The following is a 19,767-nucleotide window of genomic DNA, read 5'->3' as shown; positions in this document are numbered from 1 at the left end:
CTCACCAGAGGTGGTCACTGAGGCACAAACAGCGAGGCAGGAACAGCCCTGGGGAGCTCAGGGGGTGCAGAGCCCCCTTCCCACGCCAGCCCCGCGTGTCCTCTCTGCCCCACTGCCTGCAAGGACAGGATTCCCTGCTCTGTGTGACTGCTCTCCTGGCCTGCTTTGACCTGGTGATGAGATTGCCTCTGCCCAGTGCACTCTGGCTCACGAAAACATGCAGGTAACAGGCTTTGCTCTGGATCAGGGGAACAGCACGAGGAGGAAGGAATGGAGGAGACAACTTGTTAAGTGCTGACTGAATTCCTTATTCTACTTCCCCCTGTGCTGCTGTGAGAGTAGAGTTGGAGGAGCAGGGGAGGAAGGAGTGAAGTTGAGCCTGGGATGAAAGGGATATGGAGGGAGCAGGTTCTAGTTTTCTATATATTTTTCATTATACTATTGTATTTTCAATAGGGAAGAAATTAGACTCCATTTCCACATGTCAGCTCTGTTTGTCTGTGAGAGTAATGGGTGAGTGATCTCTCTGCTTTGACTCTGTCTGTGAGTTCTTCCATACTGTCTTTCAGTCTTGCCTTGCCTGTGCATGAGACAGACGGAAGAGCTGGGTGGGCACCTCACTGCTCCCTAAGGTCAACCCACCACAGCAGGTGAAATATGAAATAGTTCCAGCATGAACACAGCAGAACCTGAACTGGTCACTTCAGACACCAGGTCCAGAGGCAGATCTTAAGCATCTCTTCTGGAAACAACTCCCCACTGAAAGGCCTTGAAAGGACAAGAACAACCACACCTCCCTCCTTCCCCTGCTGCTGCTGCTGCTGCTCATGAAATTCATCCTTGAACCTGACTGTCCCAACCACTTTCACAGCAAAGCCCTGGAAGATCCATCTGATTCCCTACATCCAGTGCAACATCATCCCTTACAACCTCACATGCCACAAGACCCAGCAGGCAAAACCCAGCACCTTGCATGTGTGACCACACAAAATACCACAGCCCCAGCAAACCACATTGCAGATCCCTTCTTCCATTGCTGTGAAATCCCTGACAATGTGACACCCAGATCAGTGTCATTGCCCTGTGCACCAGCCCCACTCAGCTGGCACTGCAGGGGATAGGGGTCCATCAGCACAGCCCCACTGCCCAGCCCATGGGGACAGATGCAGGATGTGCCCAGCTTGGAGAAGTTGACACAATGAGAGATGTCAGAAGTCAATGGGAATGCTTGCCCAGTGCTGGCTTGGTATGGAAAACTGCTCTGGGTCACATGCCAACTCTTCAGGATTTCAAAAAAAACTAAATTAGGAGGATGAGACATGAATATTCACGTAACATACTGCTGGCACTTATATCACACAGAAATCATGGCTATCATCTGAGGCCATCTCCTCCTGCTGTGAGGAGAGAGAATGCTGGTGATTCATTTCCTCTAGCCATAGAGCTCTTTGTTGGGTTTTCATTTTTCCTGGTTCCACCACAGGATCAGGTGAGATCTCCTTGGTTACAGTCATCCTGATGTGCAAGGCCAAATGGGACAGGTCCTGTACTAACCCAAAGTACACGGGCAGTCCATGCCCTACAGAGCTTGACTCAACTTGCCTGTTAAAAATACCTCAGAGCTTTCAGGATCTAAATTATTTTGGATGCTTTAGGGCACTGCAGTTTGTGAGAAACTCATCATGGTGCCATCCTTAAAAGCCATCACTTTCCTGGAAGATGAGATTGGGACCTTGGCACAGGGACTTGTCCCAGTTTTTACCCTTTTTCCTCCATATTCTTCACTTTAGCCTTGTAAAAATTTCCAGCTTCACTTTCTTCCTCACCTACCCAAATATGTGGCTCTTCACTTACTCTTAAATCATTGCGATTGGTAAAACGAACACGATTTGCAATGCCTGTGTGTCCCAGGTTAAAATGTAAAGATGTGCCCAAAAGTCTGTCTTCTATAACCGACTCTTGAAAACAAGTGGGACAGTGATCCTTATCTCTGTGAGAGATATTCTCTGCTACTGGGCTATCTGCTAAAAGCCAGGAGGGGTAGTGTTCTTTATCTTTTCCACAGGCCATTCTACCTCCACGACAATATTTTCTGTTAATGGGTCCTTATGTTCCATTGAATGACTGATAAAATTACATCATCCCATTGTGAGACTTCAACCGGGGGGAGGAGACAAACATTTCTTACCTAGATAAAAACTGAGATTTGGAACACCAAAGCAGCCCTTACCCACTGGCTTCCACAGGACAAGAGCTTACCAGAGCTTTCTACAGAATCACTACGTCAGCACCAGCACTTCATTTGGACTACTAGCACCACCCAAAACAGAAGCGTGTCAGGTTGTATTCTAACTCTGCCAGTGGTTTTCTTTTGTACTATTGCATGCATTTTATTTTTTTTCCTCTCTTTTTTTTTTATTAAACTGTACTTCTGACTTGGAGTCTCTCACTCATTTTGTTTCCAAACCAGCATACTGTGAAGAATCAAACTAAACTCATTTTCTTGCATCTTGGTTGAACTTTGCAGCTCCCGGTCTCTGAAATTAAAAAGAACAGGGAGTGCCCTGACCATTCTCTGATAAGCACAGCCAGGGCTCTGCATAATCCTTATAGATGGCCAAAGGACAGAAGAACTCAGGTGCTGAAGCCTGACACTGATCAAACTGGGCTCAGTCTCAAAAGCACAGCACTCTCCTCTGCAGAAAAACATCTTCGCTCTTTGTGTCACCCAACACAGCCCCCTTGAAGCAACATGCAAATACTCCAGAGTGACACTGGCCCCGGGTAAGGGGATACCCAGCACATTTACATCCCTGCACCTGCCCTGCTCCCAGGAGCAGCGGCACCAAAATCCCCCCCAGCAGCAGCAGCAGCAGCAGCAGCAGCAGCAGCAGGTCTCTAAAGGTCCTCTTGCCATCCCTGACACTCCAGCAACAGCAGCCACTGACCTGCCTCAGGCACTGCTGCCACAGCCCCCTTGGCCAGCACAGCTCTGCTCCCCAGCTCGCAGCATGGAAGCTTGTCACTCTCCACAGCAATCCAATGTCACTACGTATGGGGATGCAACTTTGGCCATCATCAGCCTGGAGGCATTTGCTGGCATGTGGATAAATGCTTTCATGGTCTGTGTGCTTTGCATTGGCTGGGTCAACAAGAAAACCCTGAACTCTAATGAGAAGATCTTGCTGCTCCTGGGATGCTCCAGGTTTTGCTCTTTGTGCTTCTCATGGATACATGGCTTTCTCTCAAACATATACCCTGACTTCCTTCTTGTTCATTCCATACTTCAACTACTTCAAGGTGCTTATAGCTTTTCTAATTGTTCCAACTTATGGTTTTCAGCCTGTCTTTGTGTTTTTTATTGCATAAAAATTGCCAATTTCAGGAACAGCTTCTTCATCTATCTGAAAGTAAAAATTGACAGGATGGTGCCATGGCTGTTGTTGGGGTCAGGGATTTTCTCCCTGATTATTGGAATTCTCGTCTACAACACTATTGATTTAGCTCTCTGTAAAAACCTCAATTTCACCTGCAAAGGAAGACTTTGGGATGCAACTATCAGAATAGAGGAACATTTTTACCCTCTTTTTTTCCTCACTGGCTTTTTATATAGCACTTCATTCATGGCAGTCATATTTTCTGCTCTTTTCCTTCTCTTTTCACTCTGGAGACACAAATGCAAGATGCAGACAAACTCCATGAACAGCCTCAGCATGGATGCTCACATCAAAGCCATGAAATCTGTTCTGTCCTTCTTCATAATGTATAGCATCAACTTTATGTGTTTGATCTTGACTCTAATTTATGTAACCAAGTACCAAAATCAGGTGATATTTTGTGTTAATTTAATTCAACATGCTTATCCAGGTGTTCATTCCCTTGTTCTGATTTTCAGCAATCCCAAGCTGGAAAAGACACTGCTTAGGATTCCTTCCTGTGTGATGTGCAAGGTTTGCATGAGGTAGAAACTGTAACAAAAGATGGAGCCCATGCAAAATATCTTTAGATAAAACAAATTCAATTCATTTTCATTGCAACTCTCCAGGAAGTAGAGATCGTAGACATGATCAGCTATATATATTTTAAATTCTTTGAACTAATATTATTATGAGGTAAATAAAGTATTATTTGCATTTAATTAAAACAGCTCTTAGACTTAACCTTTTGTCAATAGCAAAGTGATTTAGGTCTTGTACAGGGGCTGGATGCAAAAGGACAATAATCATACTGCAAACCTGCCTTAAATGCTTTGTATTTTCACTGATTGAATTGACTGCATGAAACAACAGGTTTATCTCTAGTTTGGTTCACCTTCCTTTCTGCTGTGGCCCTGTGCTGTGTGATCTATTATGGGCTGTATCACTGTCTGGCAGGGGCCAATAGCTCTGTGTGAACATGCTGACCCCTGGCACTCACCAGAGGTGGTCACTGAGGCACAAACAGCGAGGCAGGAACAGCCCTGGGGAGCTCAGGGGGTGCAGAGCCCCCTTCCCACGCCAGCCCCGCGTGTCCTCTCTGCCCCACTGCCTGCAAGGACAGGATTCCCTGCTCTGTGTGACTGCTCTCCTGGCCTGCTTTGACCTGGTGATGAGATTGCCTCTGCCCAGTGCACTCTGGCTCAGTTAAATCCCCAGGAATGTGGGTTTTGTGCATGGTGCAGTACTGAATAATGTCAGAATTTTATCTCACAATGACTGATGAGCAGATACATGGGATGCCTGGGCCAGGTGCTGCAGCTGAGAGCCTGTGGGGTCTCAGTGGGGCAAGGTCAAGGCTGTCCCATGCTGGGAAAACCCTTTTCCAGACAGTCCAAGGGACCCAACACAGGACACTGCTCATCTCATCAGCAACTGTTGTGGCTCCTCTGGGAAAACTCCTAAAGGACTACAGGCCATGGGAGGGAGCCACGCTGGAGCAGAGCAAGAGTGCAGGAGTCAACTTTGTTATGCACTGACTACAACTCCCATTCCTTGTTCTCCTGTGCTGCTGAGGAGAGGAGGTGGTAGAGAATCTCAGAATGAGTTAAATTGAGCCTTAGATTGTTGGGGGATGAAGATAAAATATTCTAGTTTTGTGCATGTTCTGCATCATCCTTCACTATTTTGAATAGGCAATAAATTAAACTGATTTTCTCTGTCGAGTCTGTTTTGTCTGTGAGAATAATTGGTGAGTGATTTCCCTGTCTTTATCTAGACTCATGAGCAGTTCCATCTCGTCACCCTGCCCTGTTGCAGAGTGAGAGTGAAGGAGTGACTGAGTGGGGCTCTGAGAGCTGCCCAAGGTCAACTCGCCATGACAGGGCCTGCAAATGTGAAATAGTTCCAATGTGAAGAAATACATTCAGTGCACACAGCTCAGGGAGCAGCTGCAATGTGAGCTGAAGGTCGTGGGGAAGTGCTCAGAGTCCAAGCATTTTCCCAAGCCTCGCACAGCAAAGGCCACAGGGACCTGTGGCACCAGCCAGGTGACTGCACACTTAAGACACTCCAATCAATCACCATGGGCATGGACTGGAAGGACAAAAAATCCCAGGGATCCAATTGCTTGGGTTACCTCCTCAGAGGCACCCAGCTTGAGCTGCTTCTGGTTACTGTGCCATGATGAAAGTGCTTTAAAGATCCAGAGGCCTGAGACTCTGCTATGGCAAACCCAGTGCCAGGCTGGTGAGGAAACCTGGCTCTGAGTGTGGTGTGTGTGTAGGGAGTGGAGTGGGATAGCTGCCCACTCTGAAAGGGCTTTGGTCCCAGCAGTGACAGTCTCTGGTGGTGGGGTGTGACTGTCAGAGGGCCTCCTGGGTGCTGAGACAGGAAAGTTTCCTTCACACCAGCATGAACCTTAAAGCAGAACCTGAACTGGTCATTTATTTTACCAGCTCAGGCTCTGAGGGTCTTTTTACCTCATGCCCAGTGCCAGCTGTGCAATTCTCATCTCCCCTTCAAAAAGCTTTCTTCCTGCTTCTGAATTGAGAGATACAACCATTTAGGCCAGAGCAACCTCTCAACCATTGCAATAGATCTCTTTTTTCAAAGACCACAAAGTCTAGTCTCACCAAACTACCCAACTCTCCTTAAAGAGCAACTGACCAGAAACAAGCAAACAAATAATTAATGCCACTTTATAACACACCAATCCACCTTCTGAGGCTAAGAAGGATTTGGAGTTGAATTAATTTTTCCGTAACAAGCATGGCCTTCTGGGCACTGAGGTTCAGTTATGGATGGAATGGATTTGCTCTGAAGAAACTGGGCAACTAAAAGCCTAACAGGTTAGCTAACCAAGGCACATCATCTGGGATTTCCTATAATAAAGAAAGAAGATAAGGATTCTGGAGAGGGAAGATGTACAGCCGAAATCAAGCTCAGATGAAGCAATGTGTATGTGATGGCTCTCAGATCCCAGTACAGCTGTGTGGCCCTCCATATGCATAAAATCAGAGGTCTGATGCATTTTGAGGTGCACAAGCGCATCAAAAAAATCCAGTTAACTTGGTAGATACAAATTCTTGGAGAATCCTTCCCCTTCTTGAGTAATGCCAGTGGGGATGGATTTTAACCAAAAGCAGACCCATGTCTTTCAAGCACCTGATCCCTATCTTCTTGATCTGAAAACCCAGCATTGGAGACTCTGATTTGTATACACCTTTATTTCTTTTATGGTAGTAGATTCCCCACACAGAGCTGATTGCAAGCCATAGACACGGTGTGGTCCTGCTATTGTAACATTTTGTCCTGGTTTTGACCAGGACAGGGTTAATTTCAGCAGTAGCCAGGAGAGAGCAGGGCCAGTAGTCAGGGGTTATTCTATACCACCTCATTGAAAAGGGGCAAGCAAAAGGGTTTGTCTTCTGGGGAGAAGGGGTTCCTTCTGATATTGTCTATTATTGGGGAGTTATTACCATGTGAATAATTTCTTCTCTTATACTCTCTGACATCAGTTGTGTCACTGTTACTGTTCATTTTCTTATTGTATTGCTGTTTCCAGTAAATTGTTCTTATCTTAAGCCATAATCTTTGCCTTTTTTCCTGGAATTCTCCTCTCCAAAGAGGAGAAGGAAGGTGGGAAAAAGGGGATTGAAAGAGAGGGGCAGCGTGGTTTAGAGAGTCGAAGTGGGGGCACAGAACTAGGGAGGACCATTCTGAAACCACAACAAATACTCACTTAATGCCTCTGTACAAGTACAGACCCAGCACAGACAGTACGTCTTCACAACTGTTGTAAGAGAAATAACTTCCATTATTCCCAAAAGCAAATGGAGAGAAGAAGAAATAAAAAGAAAAAAAAAAGAAGAAAAAAGATAAAAGAGTAAAAAACACCAAAATCTACACAGTGTTTTCTGTCAGCAAAATCAGAGAGGAGGAAACTGGCATCAAAGTATAAAAGAGTGAACAGGAATATCAGGAGATTAAAATTCTCTCAAGGCAATGCTCTGCCCACCATCAACATAAAAAATTAGCAAAAGAAATAATATTTTAAATTAGTATATCCAAAACTAACTCGGTCAATGTAGGTGACCAAAAGACAGAAGAACTCAGGTGCTGAAGCCTGACACTGATCAAACTGGGCTCAGTCTCAAAAGCACAGCACTCTCCTCTGCAGAAAAACATCTCCGCTCTTTGTGTCACCCAACACAGCCCCCCTGAAGCAACATGCAAATACTCCAGAGTGACACTGGCCCCGGGTAAGGGGATACCCAGCACATTTACATCCCTGCACCTGCCCTGCTCCCAGGAGCAGCGGCACCAAAATCCCCCCCAGCAGCAGCAGCAGCAGCAGCAGCAGCAGCAGCAGCAGCAGCAGCAGTAGCAGCAGGTCTCTAAAGGTCCTCTTGCCATCCCTGACACTCCAGCAACAGCAGCCACTGACCTGCCTCAGGCACTGCTGCCACAGCCCCCTTGGCCAGCACAGCTCTGCTCCCCAGCTCGCAGCATGGAAGCTTGTCACTCTCCACAGCAATCCAATGTCACTACGTATGGGGATGCAACTTTGGCCATCATCAGCCTGGAGGCATTTGCTGGCATGTGGATAAATGCTTTCATGGTTTGTGTGCTTTGCATTGGCTGGGTCAACAAGAAAACCCTGAACTCTAATGAGAAGATCTTGCTGCTCCTGGGATGCTCCAGGTTTTGGTATTTAGGCATCTCATGGGTATATTCTTTTCTTTTAATCATAAATCCCTATTGCTTTTGTGTTCCTCTCCTACTTGAATCTCTTGCAGGTATTCAAAGCTTTTTTGATTGTTCAAACATATGGATTTCAGCCTGTCTTTGTGTTTTTTACTGTATAAAAATTGCCAATTTCAGGAACAGCTTTTTCATCTACCTTAAAGTAAAACTGGATAAGATTGTGCCATGGCTCATGTTAGGATCTATGCTTTTGGCTTTTATTTTCAGCATTCTTGTCTACCACATCTCTAATGAAACACAGTGTAACAATCACAATTACAGCAGTCAAGGATATTATCTGAAACACATTATCAGAGTGGATGAACATTTGCTGCCTATTGTTTTCGTCATAGGATTTGTATTTTCCATTTCATTAACAGCAGTCATCTTTTCTGCTCTTTTCCTTCTCTTTTCACTCTGGAGACACAAATGCAAGATGCAGACAAACTCCATGAACAGCCTCAGCATGGATGCTCACATCAAAGCCGTGAAATCTATTCTCTCCTTCTTAGTGATGTACAGCATCAACTTTCTATTTTTTATTTTGACACTGATTTATGCAAGGAAGAAAGAAAATCATGTGGCTTTTCTTATTTTTGTATTTCTGTATGCTTTCCCAGGTGTTCATTCCCTTATTCTGATTTTCAGCAATCCTGTGATGGGAAAGGCACTCGTAAGGATTCTATCCTGTGTCAAGTGCAAGGTTTGCATGAGGTAGGAACTCTAATAAAAGCTGGAGTTCATGAAAAATATTGGTATTTCATTGGAAGACAGAAGTCAATTTCTCTCTAATGGAAATCTCCAGGTAGATGATACAGATGTTCTCTCTTTACCACTGAAGTTAAGAATAAATCTTTCCAGTTCTTTGAACCAAAATTAATATGACTTAGATTATTGTTAGCAGTTCTTTTGGGTAATTTAGACAATTCATCCAGGTAATTCTTTGAGTTCAATTCTTGTCAATAACAAATGCATTTAGACCTGGTACATGGGCTGGATGCAAAGGGGAAATAACAGTACTTCAAACCTTCCTCAAATGCTCTGGCATTTGCTGATTGAAAAATTACTGAACTCAGCATCAGGTTTATTTGTGTTTGGATTTACATTTCTTTCTGCTGTGTCTCTGTTTTTTTGCAATATTACCGCTTGTAACACTGGTTGGGATGGGTGCAACTTGAAAGACTGCAGCCTATGGAGTTCCCATGTCGGAGCTGCCTGATCCTGAAGGACTGCAGCCCATGGATGGGATCCATACTTGATCAGGGAAGAGAGTGTGAAGAGGAAGGACTGGAAGAGAAAACTTGTTGTGGACTGACTGCAACCCTCATTCCCCATCCCCCAAAAGCACTGTGGCAGAGGAGGTGGAGCAGCCGGGAATGAAAGAGTGAATTTTTATTTGTGAAGATGAAGAGGGGAAGGCAAAGGGTTCTAGTTTTGTGTTTTTCCTCATGTTATTCCATTAGCAATAGCCAATAAATAAAATTAATTTTTCTCAACTCGAGTCTGTTTTCTTCATGCCAGTAACACCTTCTATTCCACCCCTGGCCTGTTGTGGAGCAAGAATGAAAGAGCAGCTCGGTGGGGGCATGGCACTTGCCCAAGCTCAACAAACCACAGCCTATTATCTGAACATAATTCTCTGAAATAATTCCAGCATGAAGAGAGCAGAATCTGATTTGTTCATTCTGTCACCAGCTCAGGCACAGAGGGACAGCTCACCCTACGCCTGGTGCCTATGGTGCATTTTCCATCCACTCTTGGCAGGGTTTGTTTCTTCTCCCATAAGGAAAATAATCTGCCAGTTCTGGAGACAAAACGTCTGATGCCTCTCTCAGATGAGGGAGGAGCTAAAGCCCAAGATCTTCTGGAGACAGTATTGCCCTGAGCAGAGACAAAAAAGGGGCTGTGGGCACTGCTATAAACAAGGCACTGCTCCAACACTATTGGAAATCACAGGGATATGAAAGAAGTGATGAGTACCTGTTCCCTTTTGCTGGGCCAGGAATGGGAGTTAGAGCTTGTTAGACCCACATGTCCAGAGAAAGGCCAACATCAACACCTCCACTTCAGCCAGAGGAAGCAGCTACAGCCCAGTTACAAATTAATGATAGAGATTGCTTCAAAAATTGCTGGCTTGTGTAATAAGCAAGAGCATGATGAAGTTTGTTGGCCAGATTCACTCTACTAATTACTGGATAGATAAGGCACACCAAGGGAAAAAAAAAACCAGGGGAAAAAATCCCATCAATCAAAAGAGAAATGGGACCAAAGAATCAGTGTGTGTGTTTGTGTGTGTGTGTGTGTGCGCACTTAGGTGTGTAACTTTTTCTTGTGTCCCCTGCCCTGTTGTTGTTGGGCAGGGGAAAGTTGTAAGGTTTGTGAGTGCTGGCCTTTCAGGCACTCAGCTTCATGGTTTCTCACAGAAACCTGTAGTTTCCAGCTGGCATAAAATGACCGGGAGAACAGCTCAGACTTTTTCCACAGGCTTTATTATCGTCTGTGAAGGGGTCAGGCTACAAATCCAAAGATGGGGGATCACACGTGTAATTTTATAGAGTTTGGGGGGATCACAAATAAACCAATGGAAAACAGGGTTAACACATTTTGGCCAACTACATTATCTTTCTTTGTTTGGGACAACCGATTATAAAGAATCAAACCTAACCAATAATATTCTAAAAAGATAAGAAGAAGAGCTTACATTTTTTCTAACATGAGTCATTCTAAGCAAGTAGTTTTTCTTATCACAAAGGAAGTTCCAGGGGGCCCTCACAGGAATGTCTGCAGAGGGATTCATCTCCTCTACAAGGTGTGCATGACAAGATGACAGAAAGGGCAAGGATAAAAAGGAATATAGCCTCAAAGCTTAACAGCACTCAAAAGTACTTAACTTGCATCTTAAACTTAACAATTTAGCAAAGGAATAACACTTAACAGCATTTAACTTGGCTTTCAGCTTATATTAAACTTATTTACAGGCCTAACTTACTTAAATATTTGAGGTACTTAAACATCTGAGAGAGCAGCCTTTCTCCTATATTTGCCAAAGCATATTCACATGGGTATGCACACAGACAGAAAGAGTCAGTGCAAGGTACCTGCAAAAAATTCCCCTCAAAGGCAGTGAAATATTCCCTGTGGATGCCTTTACATCTCATCACCAGGCCAAAGGTTGAGCCTCGAGGAGGAGGGAGATCAGCCCAGGATGGGTTGTTGTTCAGGGATTCTCTGAGTACAGAAAACTTGAGAGCTCCCAGCTACAAGAGTCCCCACTGGTCACAGCCTGATAGGGTCCAGGAGAACTCAAAGGGTCTCATTTTGGACCCTCATTTTTGTTTAGAGGGCTGCAAGAAACAGGGCATTAGTCACAACAATGTTTCATCCTGGCTGCTCTTGGGTTCCACACTCCTTCTTTGAAATTATGAGCACCATGATGCAAAGCCATTCAGGCAAAAAGAAAAAAGTAATTTCTTAGGCTGTTCATAAAAAACCCAGGATGTCATTAGGCAGCAGCAGCTCCTGGGAGCAGACACTTGTGCTGTCCTGATAGTTCTGATAAGCTCAGGAGGAGCTGGGTCCAGGTGCTGCTCATCAAGGCAGAGGCCTAAGGAACATTTCTGAGATCACAGCCTGAAAAGGGGAAGGAGGAGCACCACCATAACCCCAATACCAAAAAAAGACAGAGACACCACCAGAGGCTACCAAAGAGACACAACACACTACTGTTTCCCCCTTCATGTTCCATTTTCCTTCTGAACAGAGTTTGTGCAGGCTGTGGATTTTCCTCAAGCTCTTCTTTCTGGAGTTCCCAGTCTCCATCTCTCTGGTCTAAGAGCATTCTTCTCACTGGGACTGTCCTCTGGCAGTTTCTGCTCTTCACCTGAACAACACAGCCTAGCACACACACAGCTGCACTCACAGGGGCTCATCTACAGGGTCAGAGGTTTTGTCTTGCTCGGGTCAAAACCCTTCTGCCACCAACACTTGACAAAACTCCTCAGTGTGTCCAGCATGCTGCAGCCCCAACCTCCCCTCACAGGGAACCCCTGGACCACAGCACTGCCTGGATTCAGACATGGACATTGCAAGTGTAGGTCTTGCCCATGAGAAGGCAAACTCTCTCTTCCTCCTGCAGGGCTCTGAGTTTTTAAGTACTAAGGATTCTAGAATCTCTATCAGAAATACTACCCAATGTCAGGAAAAATTTTCTAATTTTTTTTTTTTTAATATGGTAGGTCTGTCCCATCAGTGCAGTGCTGTTCCAGCTGAGAGCAGGGAACAAAGCCAGCAGTTTCACACAGATGAGCTACTATGCCATGTCAGCCCATGTCATAAAAGGAGAAAGAAACAAATGATGGAGAGAGAAGAAGGCTGGTCTTAATCAAGCTCTGATAGAAAGAATTCAGTCTGTGTGCAGTATGACTCAGATCTCGATACAGCTGTGTGTCCCTCCAGATGCATAAATGCTGGGGTCTGCTGCCACCTGAGTGACACAAGGACTTCTGAAATATGCACATGGGGTTTTAGAAACAATCTTGTCCTTCTTGAGATGTAAGAGGGGATTGATGGGAAGGAGGAGCACATGTGTTTCAAGTACCTGATCCATATCCACCCAATATGAAAACCGAGCACTGGAGATCCTAATTTTTTTTCCTGATCCACTGTGTTTTTAAGGCACCAGATTCCCCATGCCAAGCTGAGCCCAAACGTCGGGCACAGGACAGTCCTGCTGGAGTAATATTGTCAATTCAGTTCCTTGGACAAGTACAGACAGTTCATCTTCAGATCTGTTGTAATACAAATAATTTCCATTTCTCTGACAAGCATATGGAGAGAGGAAGAAAGAAATAATGATATAAAAGAAACACTGATATTGGAAAGCCATGTTATTACTTCTGCCAGCAAAACCAGAGGAAAATCGCATTAAAACAGAGAAAAGGAATATCAGAAAATTAAAATTTTCTTCAGGAAGTCCTCTACCCTACATCAATCTCACAAATTAGCACAACAAATAACAGCTTTGAGTGAGCACATCCAAAACTAACTTGGTGATTGTGGATGACCAAAGGACAGAAGAACTCAGGTGCTGAAGCCTGACACTGATCAAACTGGGCTCAGTCTCAAAAGCACAGCACTCTCCTCTGCAGAAAAACATCTCCGCTCTTCGTGTCACCCAACACAGCCCCCCTGAAGCAACATGCAAATACTCCAGAGTGACACTGGCCCCGGGTAAGGGGATACCCAGCACATTTACATCCCTGCACCTGCCCTGCTCCCAGGAGCAGCGGCACCAAAATCCCCCCCAGCAGCAGCAGCAGCAGCAGCAGCAGCAGCAGCAGTAGCAGCAGGTCTCTAAAGGTCCTCTTGCCATCCCTGACACTCCAGCAACAGCAGCCACTGACCTGCCTCAGGCACTGCTGCCACAGCCCCCTTGGCCAGCACAGCTCTGCTCCCCAGCTCGCAGCATGGAAGCTTGTCACTCTCCACAGCAATCCAATGTCACTACGTATGGGGATGCAACTTTGGCCATCATCAGCCTGGAGGCATTTGCTGGCATGTGGATAAATGCTTTCATGGTCTGTGTGCTTTGCATTGGCTGGGTCAACAAGAAAACCCTGAACTCTAATGAGAAGATCTTGCTGCTCCTGGGATGCTCAAGGATTTCGGTTTTTTGCTTCTCATGGGGATACAACTTCCTTTATATAATTTATCCCAATTACCTTCATGTTTACACCATACTTCAACTACTTGCATCTTTTCAAACCTTTTTTAATTATTCCAACTTGTGGGTTTCAGCCTGTCTTTGCGTTTTTTATTGCATAAAAATTGCCAATTTCAGGAACAGCTTCTTCATCTACCTGAAAGTAAAAATTGACAGAATGGTGCCATGGCTCTTGTTGGGGTCGGGGATTTTAGCTTTGGCTATGGGCATCGTCACCTACAACATCCATAAAGCTCTGCAGAGTAACAACCTCGATTTCACGAGCCTCAGAAATTTTTGGGAAGCAAGTATCAAAATGGATAAACATTTTTTCCCTTCATTTTTTTTCATTGGGCTTGGATATGCTGCTTCATTCATGGCGGTCATCTTTGCTGCTGTTTCCCTTCTCTTTTCTCTCTGGAAACACAAATGCAAGATGCAGACAAACTCCATGAAGGACCTCAGCATAGAAGCCCACATCAGAGCCATGAAAACTGTTCTCTCCTTCTTAGTGATGTACAGCATCAACTTTGTATGCTTGATCATGGCAATAATTTATACCATGATGAATGAAAATACCATGACACTTCTTATATCCATATATGTGTATGCTTTTCCAGGTGTTCATTCCCTTATTCTGATTTTCAGCAATCCCAAGCTGGAAAAGGCACTGCTAAAGATTCTCTCCTGTGTGAAGTGTGGGTTTTTCATGAAGTAGGAACAGTAATAAAAGCTGGAGCCCATGAAAATTGTTGGTCTTTCACTGTAGAAAGTAAGTAATTTAAAGTCCAATGCAGCTCTCCAGGCAATATAGATGATAGTGATCTTCACTCTTCAACATCTAAGTTAACAAAATGTCATTCATATCTGTTGCATTAAATGATTGTGAGTTAAATACATTACTATTGTATTTACATTTAGCTAAATTTTTGAGATATATTTTTGTTGCTAATAAAGTCATTTCGCCCTGATTTTAGGAAGGATGCCTAACGCCCTGTGTCTTGGAGGGATTAATGTGGGCATGAGAATGGGCAGGTGGGGTGATGGATTATCAGGCACATAACCCCTTTAGCTCTGCCTGAGCTCAGTGGAAGAGGGACTGATGCTAATTAAGTGTTCAGCCCCTGCCCAAGGCTCTCAGCCTTTGCAATCAGAACCCTGGGGATCCCTCATTTCCAGATCAGCTGGCTGCCCACCACTATTCACCATGGCAGCAATAGGGTATTTTGGCAGCAGCCCCACCTGCACTTCTCCCAAAAGTATAGATCTGGCATTTGAAATCCTCCCTGGCAGAGATGTGTATATGACCTTACTGTGCAGACAGGACATCAGGATTGCTTCATGCCCCTCCCCAAAGCAGGGAACACTTCTTTGCTAAGATTTTCTCTTCAAGTGTGTCAGATTGGACCCAGGTGAAAATCTGTTTATAGGCCTAATTGATGGTAAAGTTGAGCTTCATGTATTATCCATTGATATTATTAATTTGTTCACATCTATTTAGAAGGATTCCAGTGAGTGTATTTACTACGGGCAATTCCAAAATTTTATTTCTGCAATAAAATGCATTATTTGTGATTCTTTGAATGTGAAAGATTTTACTGAACATGACAAGTCTGACATGTTGAATTTGCAATAATCCAAAATCAAACTGAGCTGCACACGACCCTTTGATCTCTGAGGAGCAGCAAGGGGTTCATTTTCTGCTAAATTTCTATTCTCTCAATGTCAATGATAAGTATGCAACACTGGTACACAAACTGGCTGCAAAAAAGGAATAATAGTACTGCAAACCTGCCTTAAACGCTTTGTATTTTCACTGATTGAATTGACTGCATGAAACAACAAGTTTATCTCTAGTTTGGTTCACCTTTCTTTCTGCTGTGGCCCTGTGCTCTGTGATCTATTATGGGCTGTATCACTGTCTGGCAGTGGCCAATAGCTCTGTGTGAACATGCTGACCCCTGGCACTCACCAGAGGTGGTCACTGAGGCACAAACAGCGAGGCAGGAACAGCCCTGGGGAGCTCAGGGGGTGCAGAGCCCCCTTCCCACGCCAGCCCCGCGTGTCCTCTCTGCCCCACTGCCTGCAAGGACAGGATTCCCTGCTCTGTGTGACTGCTCTCCTGGCCTGCTTTGACCTGGTGATGAGATTGCCTCTGCCCAGTGCACTCTGGCTCACTAAAACATACAGGTTTTGTTCTGGATCAGGGGAACAGTGTGAGAAGGGAGCGGAAGAGACAACTCACTATGAACTGACTGCAGCTCCATTTTCTTTCCCCCTGTGCTCCTGTGGGTGTGGAAGTGGAGGAGCTGGGGATGATGAAGTTGAGCCCAGGACGAAAGGGTGGTGGAGGCAGTAGGTTCTAGTTGGTATTTGTTCCTCATCATCTTATTGTACTTTCAGTAGGTAAATAAATTAAATTAATTTCCTGCAGGTCATGTCTCTTTTGTCTGTGACAGTAACTGTTAAGTAGTCTCCATGCCTTTATCTCCATCCGTCAGCTTTTCCAGCCTATTTTCCACCCCCTGCTTATGGGGGACAAAGATAAACAGCTGGGTGGGCACCTCACTGCTCCCTAAGGTCAACCCACCACAGCAGGTGAAATATGAAATAGTTCCAGCATGAACGCAGCAGAACCTGAACTGGTCACTTCAGACACCAGGTCCAGAGGCAGATCTTAAGCATCTCTTCTGGAAACAACTCCCCACTGAAAGGCCTTGAAAGGACAAGAACAACCACACCTCCCTCCTTCCCCTGCTGCTGCTGCTCATGAAATTCATCCTTGAACCTGACTGTCCCAACCACTTTCACAGCAAAGCCCTGGAAGATCCATCTGATTCCCTACATCCAGTGCAACATCATCCCTTACAACCTCACATGCCACAAGACCCAGCAGGCAAAACCCAGCACCTTGCATGTGTGACCACACAAAATACCACAGCCCCAGCAAACCACATTGCAGATCCCTTCTTCCATTGCTGTGAAATCCCTGACAATGTGACACCCAGATCAGTGTCATTGCCCTGTGCACCAGCCCCACTCAGCTGGCACTGCAGGGGATAGGGGTCCATCAGCACAGCCCCACTGCCCAGCCCATGGGGACAGATGCAGGATGTGCCCAGCTTGGAGAAGTTGACACAATGAGAGATGTCAGAAGTCAATGGGAATGCTTGCCCAGTGCTGGCTTGGTATGGAAAACTGCTCTGGGTCACATGCCAACTCTTCAGGATTTCAAAAAAAAAACTAAATTAGGAGGATGAGACATGAATATTCACGTAACATACTGCTGGCACTTATATCACACAGAAATCATGGCTATCATCTGAGGCCATCTCCTCCTGCTGTGAGGAGAGAGAATGCTGGTGATTCATTTCCTCTAGCCATAGAGCTCTTTGTTGGGTTTTCATTTTTCCTGGTTCCACCACAGGATCAGGTGAGATCTCCTTGGTTACAGTCATCCTGATGTGCAAGGCCAAATGGGACAGGTCCTGTACTAACCCAAAGTACACGGGCAGTCCATGCCCTACAGAGCTTGACTCAACTTGCCTGTTAAAAATACCTCAGAGCTTTCAGGATCTAAATTATTTTGGAAGCTTTAGGGCACTGCAGTTTGTGAGAAACTCATCATGGTGCCATCCTTAAAAGCCATCACTTTCCTGGAAGATGAGATTGGGACCTTGGCACAGGGACTTGTCCCGAGTTTTACCAATTTTCCTCCACATGCCTCACCTTAACCCCGTAAAAAATTCCAGCTTTACTTTCCCTGTCTCGCATCTCCTGCCTCACTATGTGACTCTTCATTTACTCTTATGGCAGTGCCATTGGTAAAACTAACATGGATTTCAATGCCTGTGAAGAATTAAACTAAACTCATTTTTTTGTATCTTGGTTGAACTTTGCAGCTCCCGGTCTCTGAAATTAAAAAGAACAGGGAGTGCCCTGACCATTCTCTGATAAGCACAGCCAGGGCTCTGCATAATCCTTATAGATGGCCAAAGGACAGAAGAACTCAGGTGCTGAAGCCTGACACTGATCAAACTGGGCTCAGTCTCAAAAGCACAGCACTCTCCTCTGCAGAAAAACATCTCCGCTCTTTGTGTCACCCAACACAGCCCCCTTGAAGCAACATGCAAATACTCCAGAGTGACACTGGCCCCGGGTAAGGGGATACCCAGCACATTTACATCCCTGCACCTGCCCTGCTCCCAGGAGCAGCGGCACCAAAATCCCCCCCAGCAGCAGCAGCAGCAGCAGCAGCAGCAGCAGCAGCAGCAGGTCTCTAAAGGTCCTCTTGCCATCCCTGACACTCCAGCAACAGCAGCCACTGACCTGCCTCAGGCACTGCTGCCACAGCCCCCTTGGCCAGCACAGCTCTGCTCCCCAGCTCGCAGCATGGAAGCTTGTCACTCTCCACAGCAATCCAATGTCACTACGTATGGGGATGCAACTTTGGCCATCATCAGCCTGGAGGCATTTGCTGGCATGTGGATAAATGCTTTCATGGTCTGTGTGCTTTGCATTGGCTGGGTCAACAAGAAAACCCTGAACTCTAATGAGAAGATCTTGCTGCTCCTGGGATGCTCCAGGTTTTGCTCTTTGTGCATCTCATGGACATATTCATTTCTCTCAATTATTTATCCCAATTACCTTTATGTTCATACCATACTCCAAATTGCAATATTTTTACAAGCCTTTTTCAATCATTGCAATTTGTGGTTTTCTGCCTGTCTTTGTGTTTTTTACTGTATAAAAATTGCCAATTTCAGGAACAGCTTCTTCATCTACCTGAAAGTAAAAATTGACAGAATTGTGCCATGGCTGTTGTTGGGGTCAGGGATTTTAGCTTTGGCTATCGGAATCATTGCCTATGACATTGCTGATAAACCGCACTGCAACAACCTCAATTCCACCAGACAAGGAAATTTTGGGAAAGCAAGTATCAAAATGGATAAACATTTTTTCCCTTCTTTTTTTCTCGCTGGCTTTGGATATGCTGCTTCATTCACGGCAGTCATCTTTGCTGCTGTTTTCCTTCTGTTTTCACTCTGGAGACACCAATGCAAGATGCAGAAAAACTCCATGAAGGACCTCAGCATGGATGCTCACATCAGAGCCATGAAATCTATTTTCTCCTTCTTAGTGATGTACAGCATCAACTTTGTATGTTTGGTCTTAGAAATGGTTTATGTCACACAGAAGATAAGTCATATGACATTTCTCATTGTAGTATTTCAGTACACTTTTCCAGGTCTTCACTCCCTTATTCTGATTTTCAGCAATCCTAAGCTGGAAAAGACACTGCTAAAGATTCTTTCCTTAGAAAGTACTCTGAAGCACAAGATTTGCATGAGTTAGGAGCTGTAATAAAAACTGGAGCCCATGCAGAATGGTAAGATTTCATTACAGAAAAAAGTTATTTAACCTCTACTGCAACTCTCCAAGCAATGTAGATAAAAATGTTCAAATCACTGAAATTAGAATATATCATTCAAATACTATTAACTAAATTAATGTGACATATTATCAATTGTAATTTTATTTAGGTAATTCTCTGAGTTTAATTATTGTCAATAACAAATTTATTTTCAGCTGGTACAGGGGCTGTATGTAAAAGGGAATAATCATACTGCAAACCTGCCACTGACACTCTGGCAATTTTGGATTGAAACAACTGAAATTAAGCGCAGGTTTTATCTCTGTTTTGGTTCACCTTTCTTTCTGCTGTGGCCCTGTGCTGTGTGATCTATTATGGGCTGTATCACTGTCTGGCAGTGGCCAATAGCTCTGTGTGAACATGCTGACCCCTGGCACTCACCAGAGGTGGTCACTGAGGCACAAACAGCGAGGCAGGAACAGCCCTGGGGAGCTCAGGGGGTGCAGAGCCCCCTTCCCACGCCAGCCCCG

The 19,767-nt window shown here is 45.0% G+C and overlaps 3 protein-coding genes across 3 annotated transcripts; all 3 read left to right on the top strand.

Moving 5' to 3' along the window:
- Positions 1–3,011: 3,011 nt before the first annotated feature.
- On the top strand, positions 3,012–3,984 carry LOC134041581 (taste receptor type 2 member 9-like). Its single transcript, XM_062488425.1, has one exon. It carries the CDS (start codon positions 3,012–3,014, stop codon positions 3,963–3,965), a length of 954 nt encoding a protein of 317 aa, XP_062344409.1. The 3' UTR covers positions 3,966–3,984.
- Positions 3,985–7,926: 3,942 nt separating this feature from the next.
- Positions 7,927–8,880, top strand: LOC134041580 (taste receptor type 2 member 40-like). The gene has a single exon (XM_062488422.1). The coding sequence runs from the start codon at positions 7,927–7,929 to the stop codon at positions 8,878–8,880; it is 954 nt and encodes a 317-aa protein (XP_062344406.1).
- Positions 8,881–18,255: 9,375 nt separating this feature from the next.
- LOC134041579 (taste receptor type 2 member 7-like) lies at positions 18,256–19,218 on the top strand. Its single transcript, XM_062488421.1, has one exon. It carries the CDS (start codon positions 18,256–18,258, stop codon positions 19,216–19,218), a length of 963 nt encoding a protein of 320 aa, XP_062344405.1.
- The last annotated feature ends 549 nt before the right edge of the window (positions 19,219–19,767 follow it).

This window comes from Cinclus cinclus, chromosome 3 (genome assembly GCF_963662255.1).
Source record: "Cinclus cinclus chromosome 3, bCinCin1.1, whole genome shotgun sequence".
NCBI classification, from domain to species: Eukaryota; Metazoa; Chordata; class Aves; order Passeriformes; family Cinclidae; genus Cinclus; species Cinclus cinclus.
The sequence above is the reverse complement of the archived record's forward strand: the minus strand, read 5'-3'. Positions and strand labels throughout refer to the sequence as shown.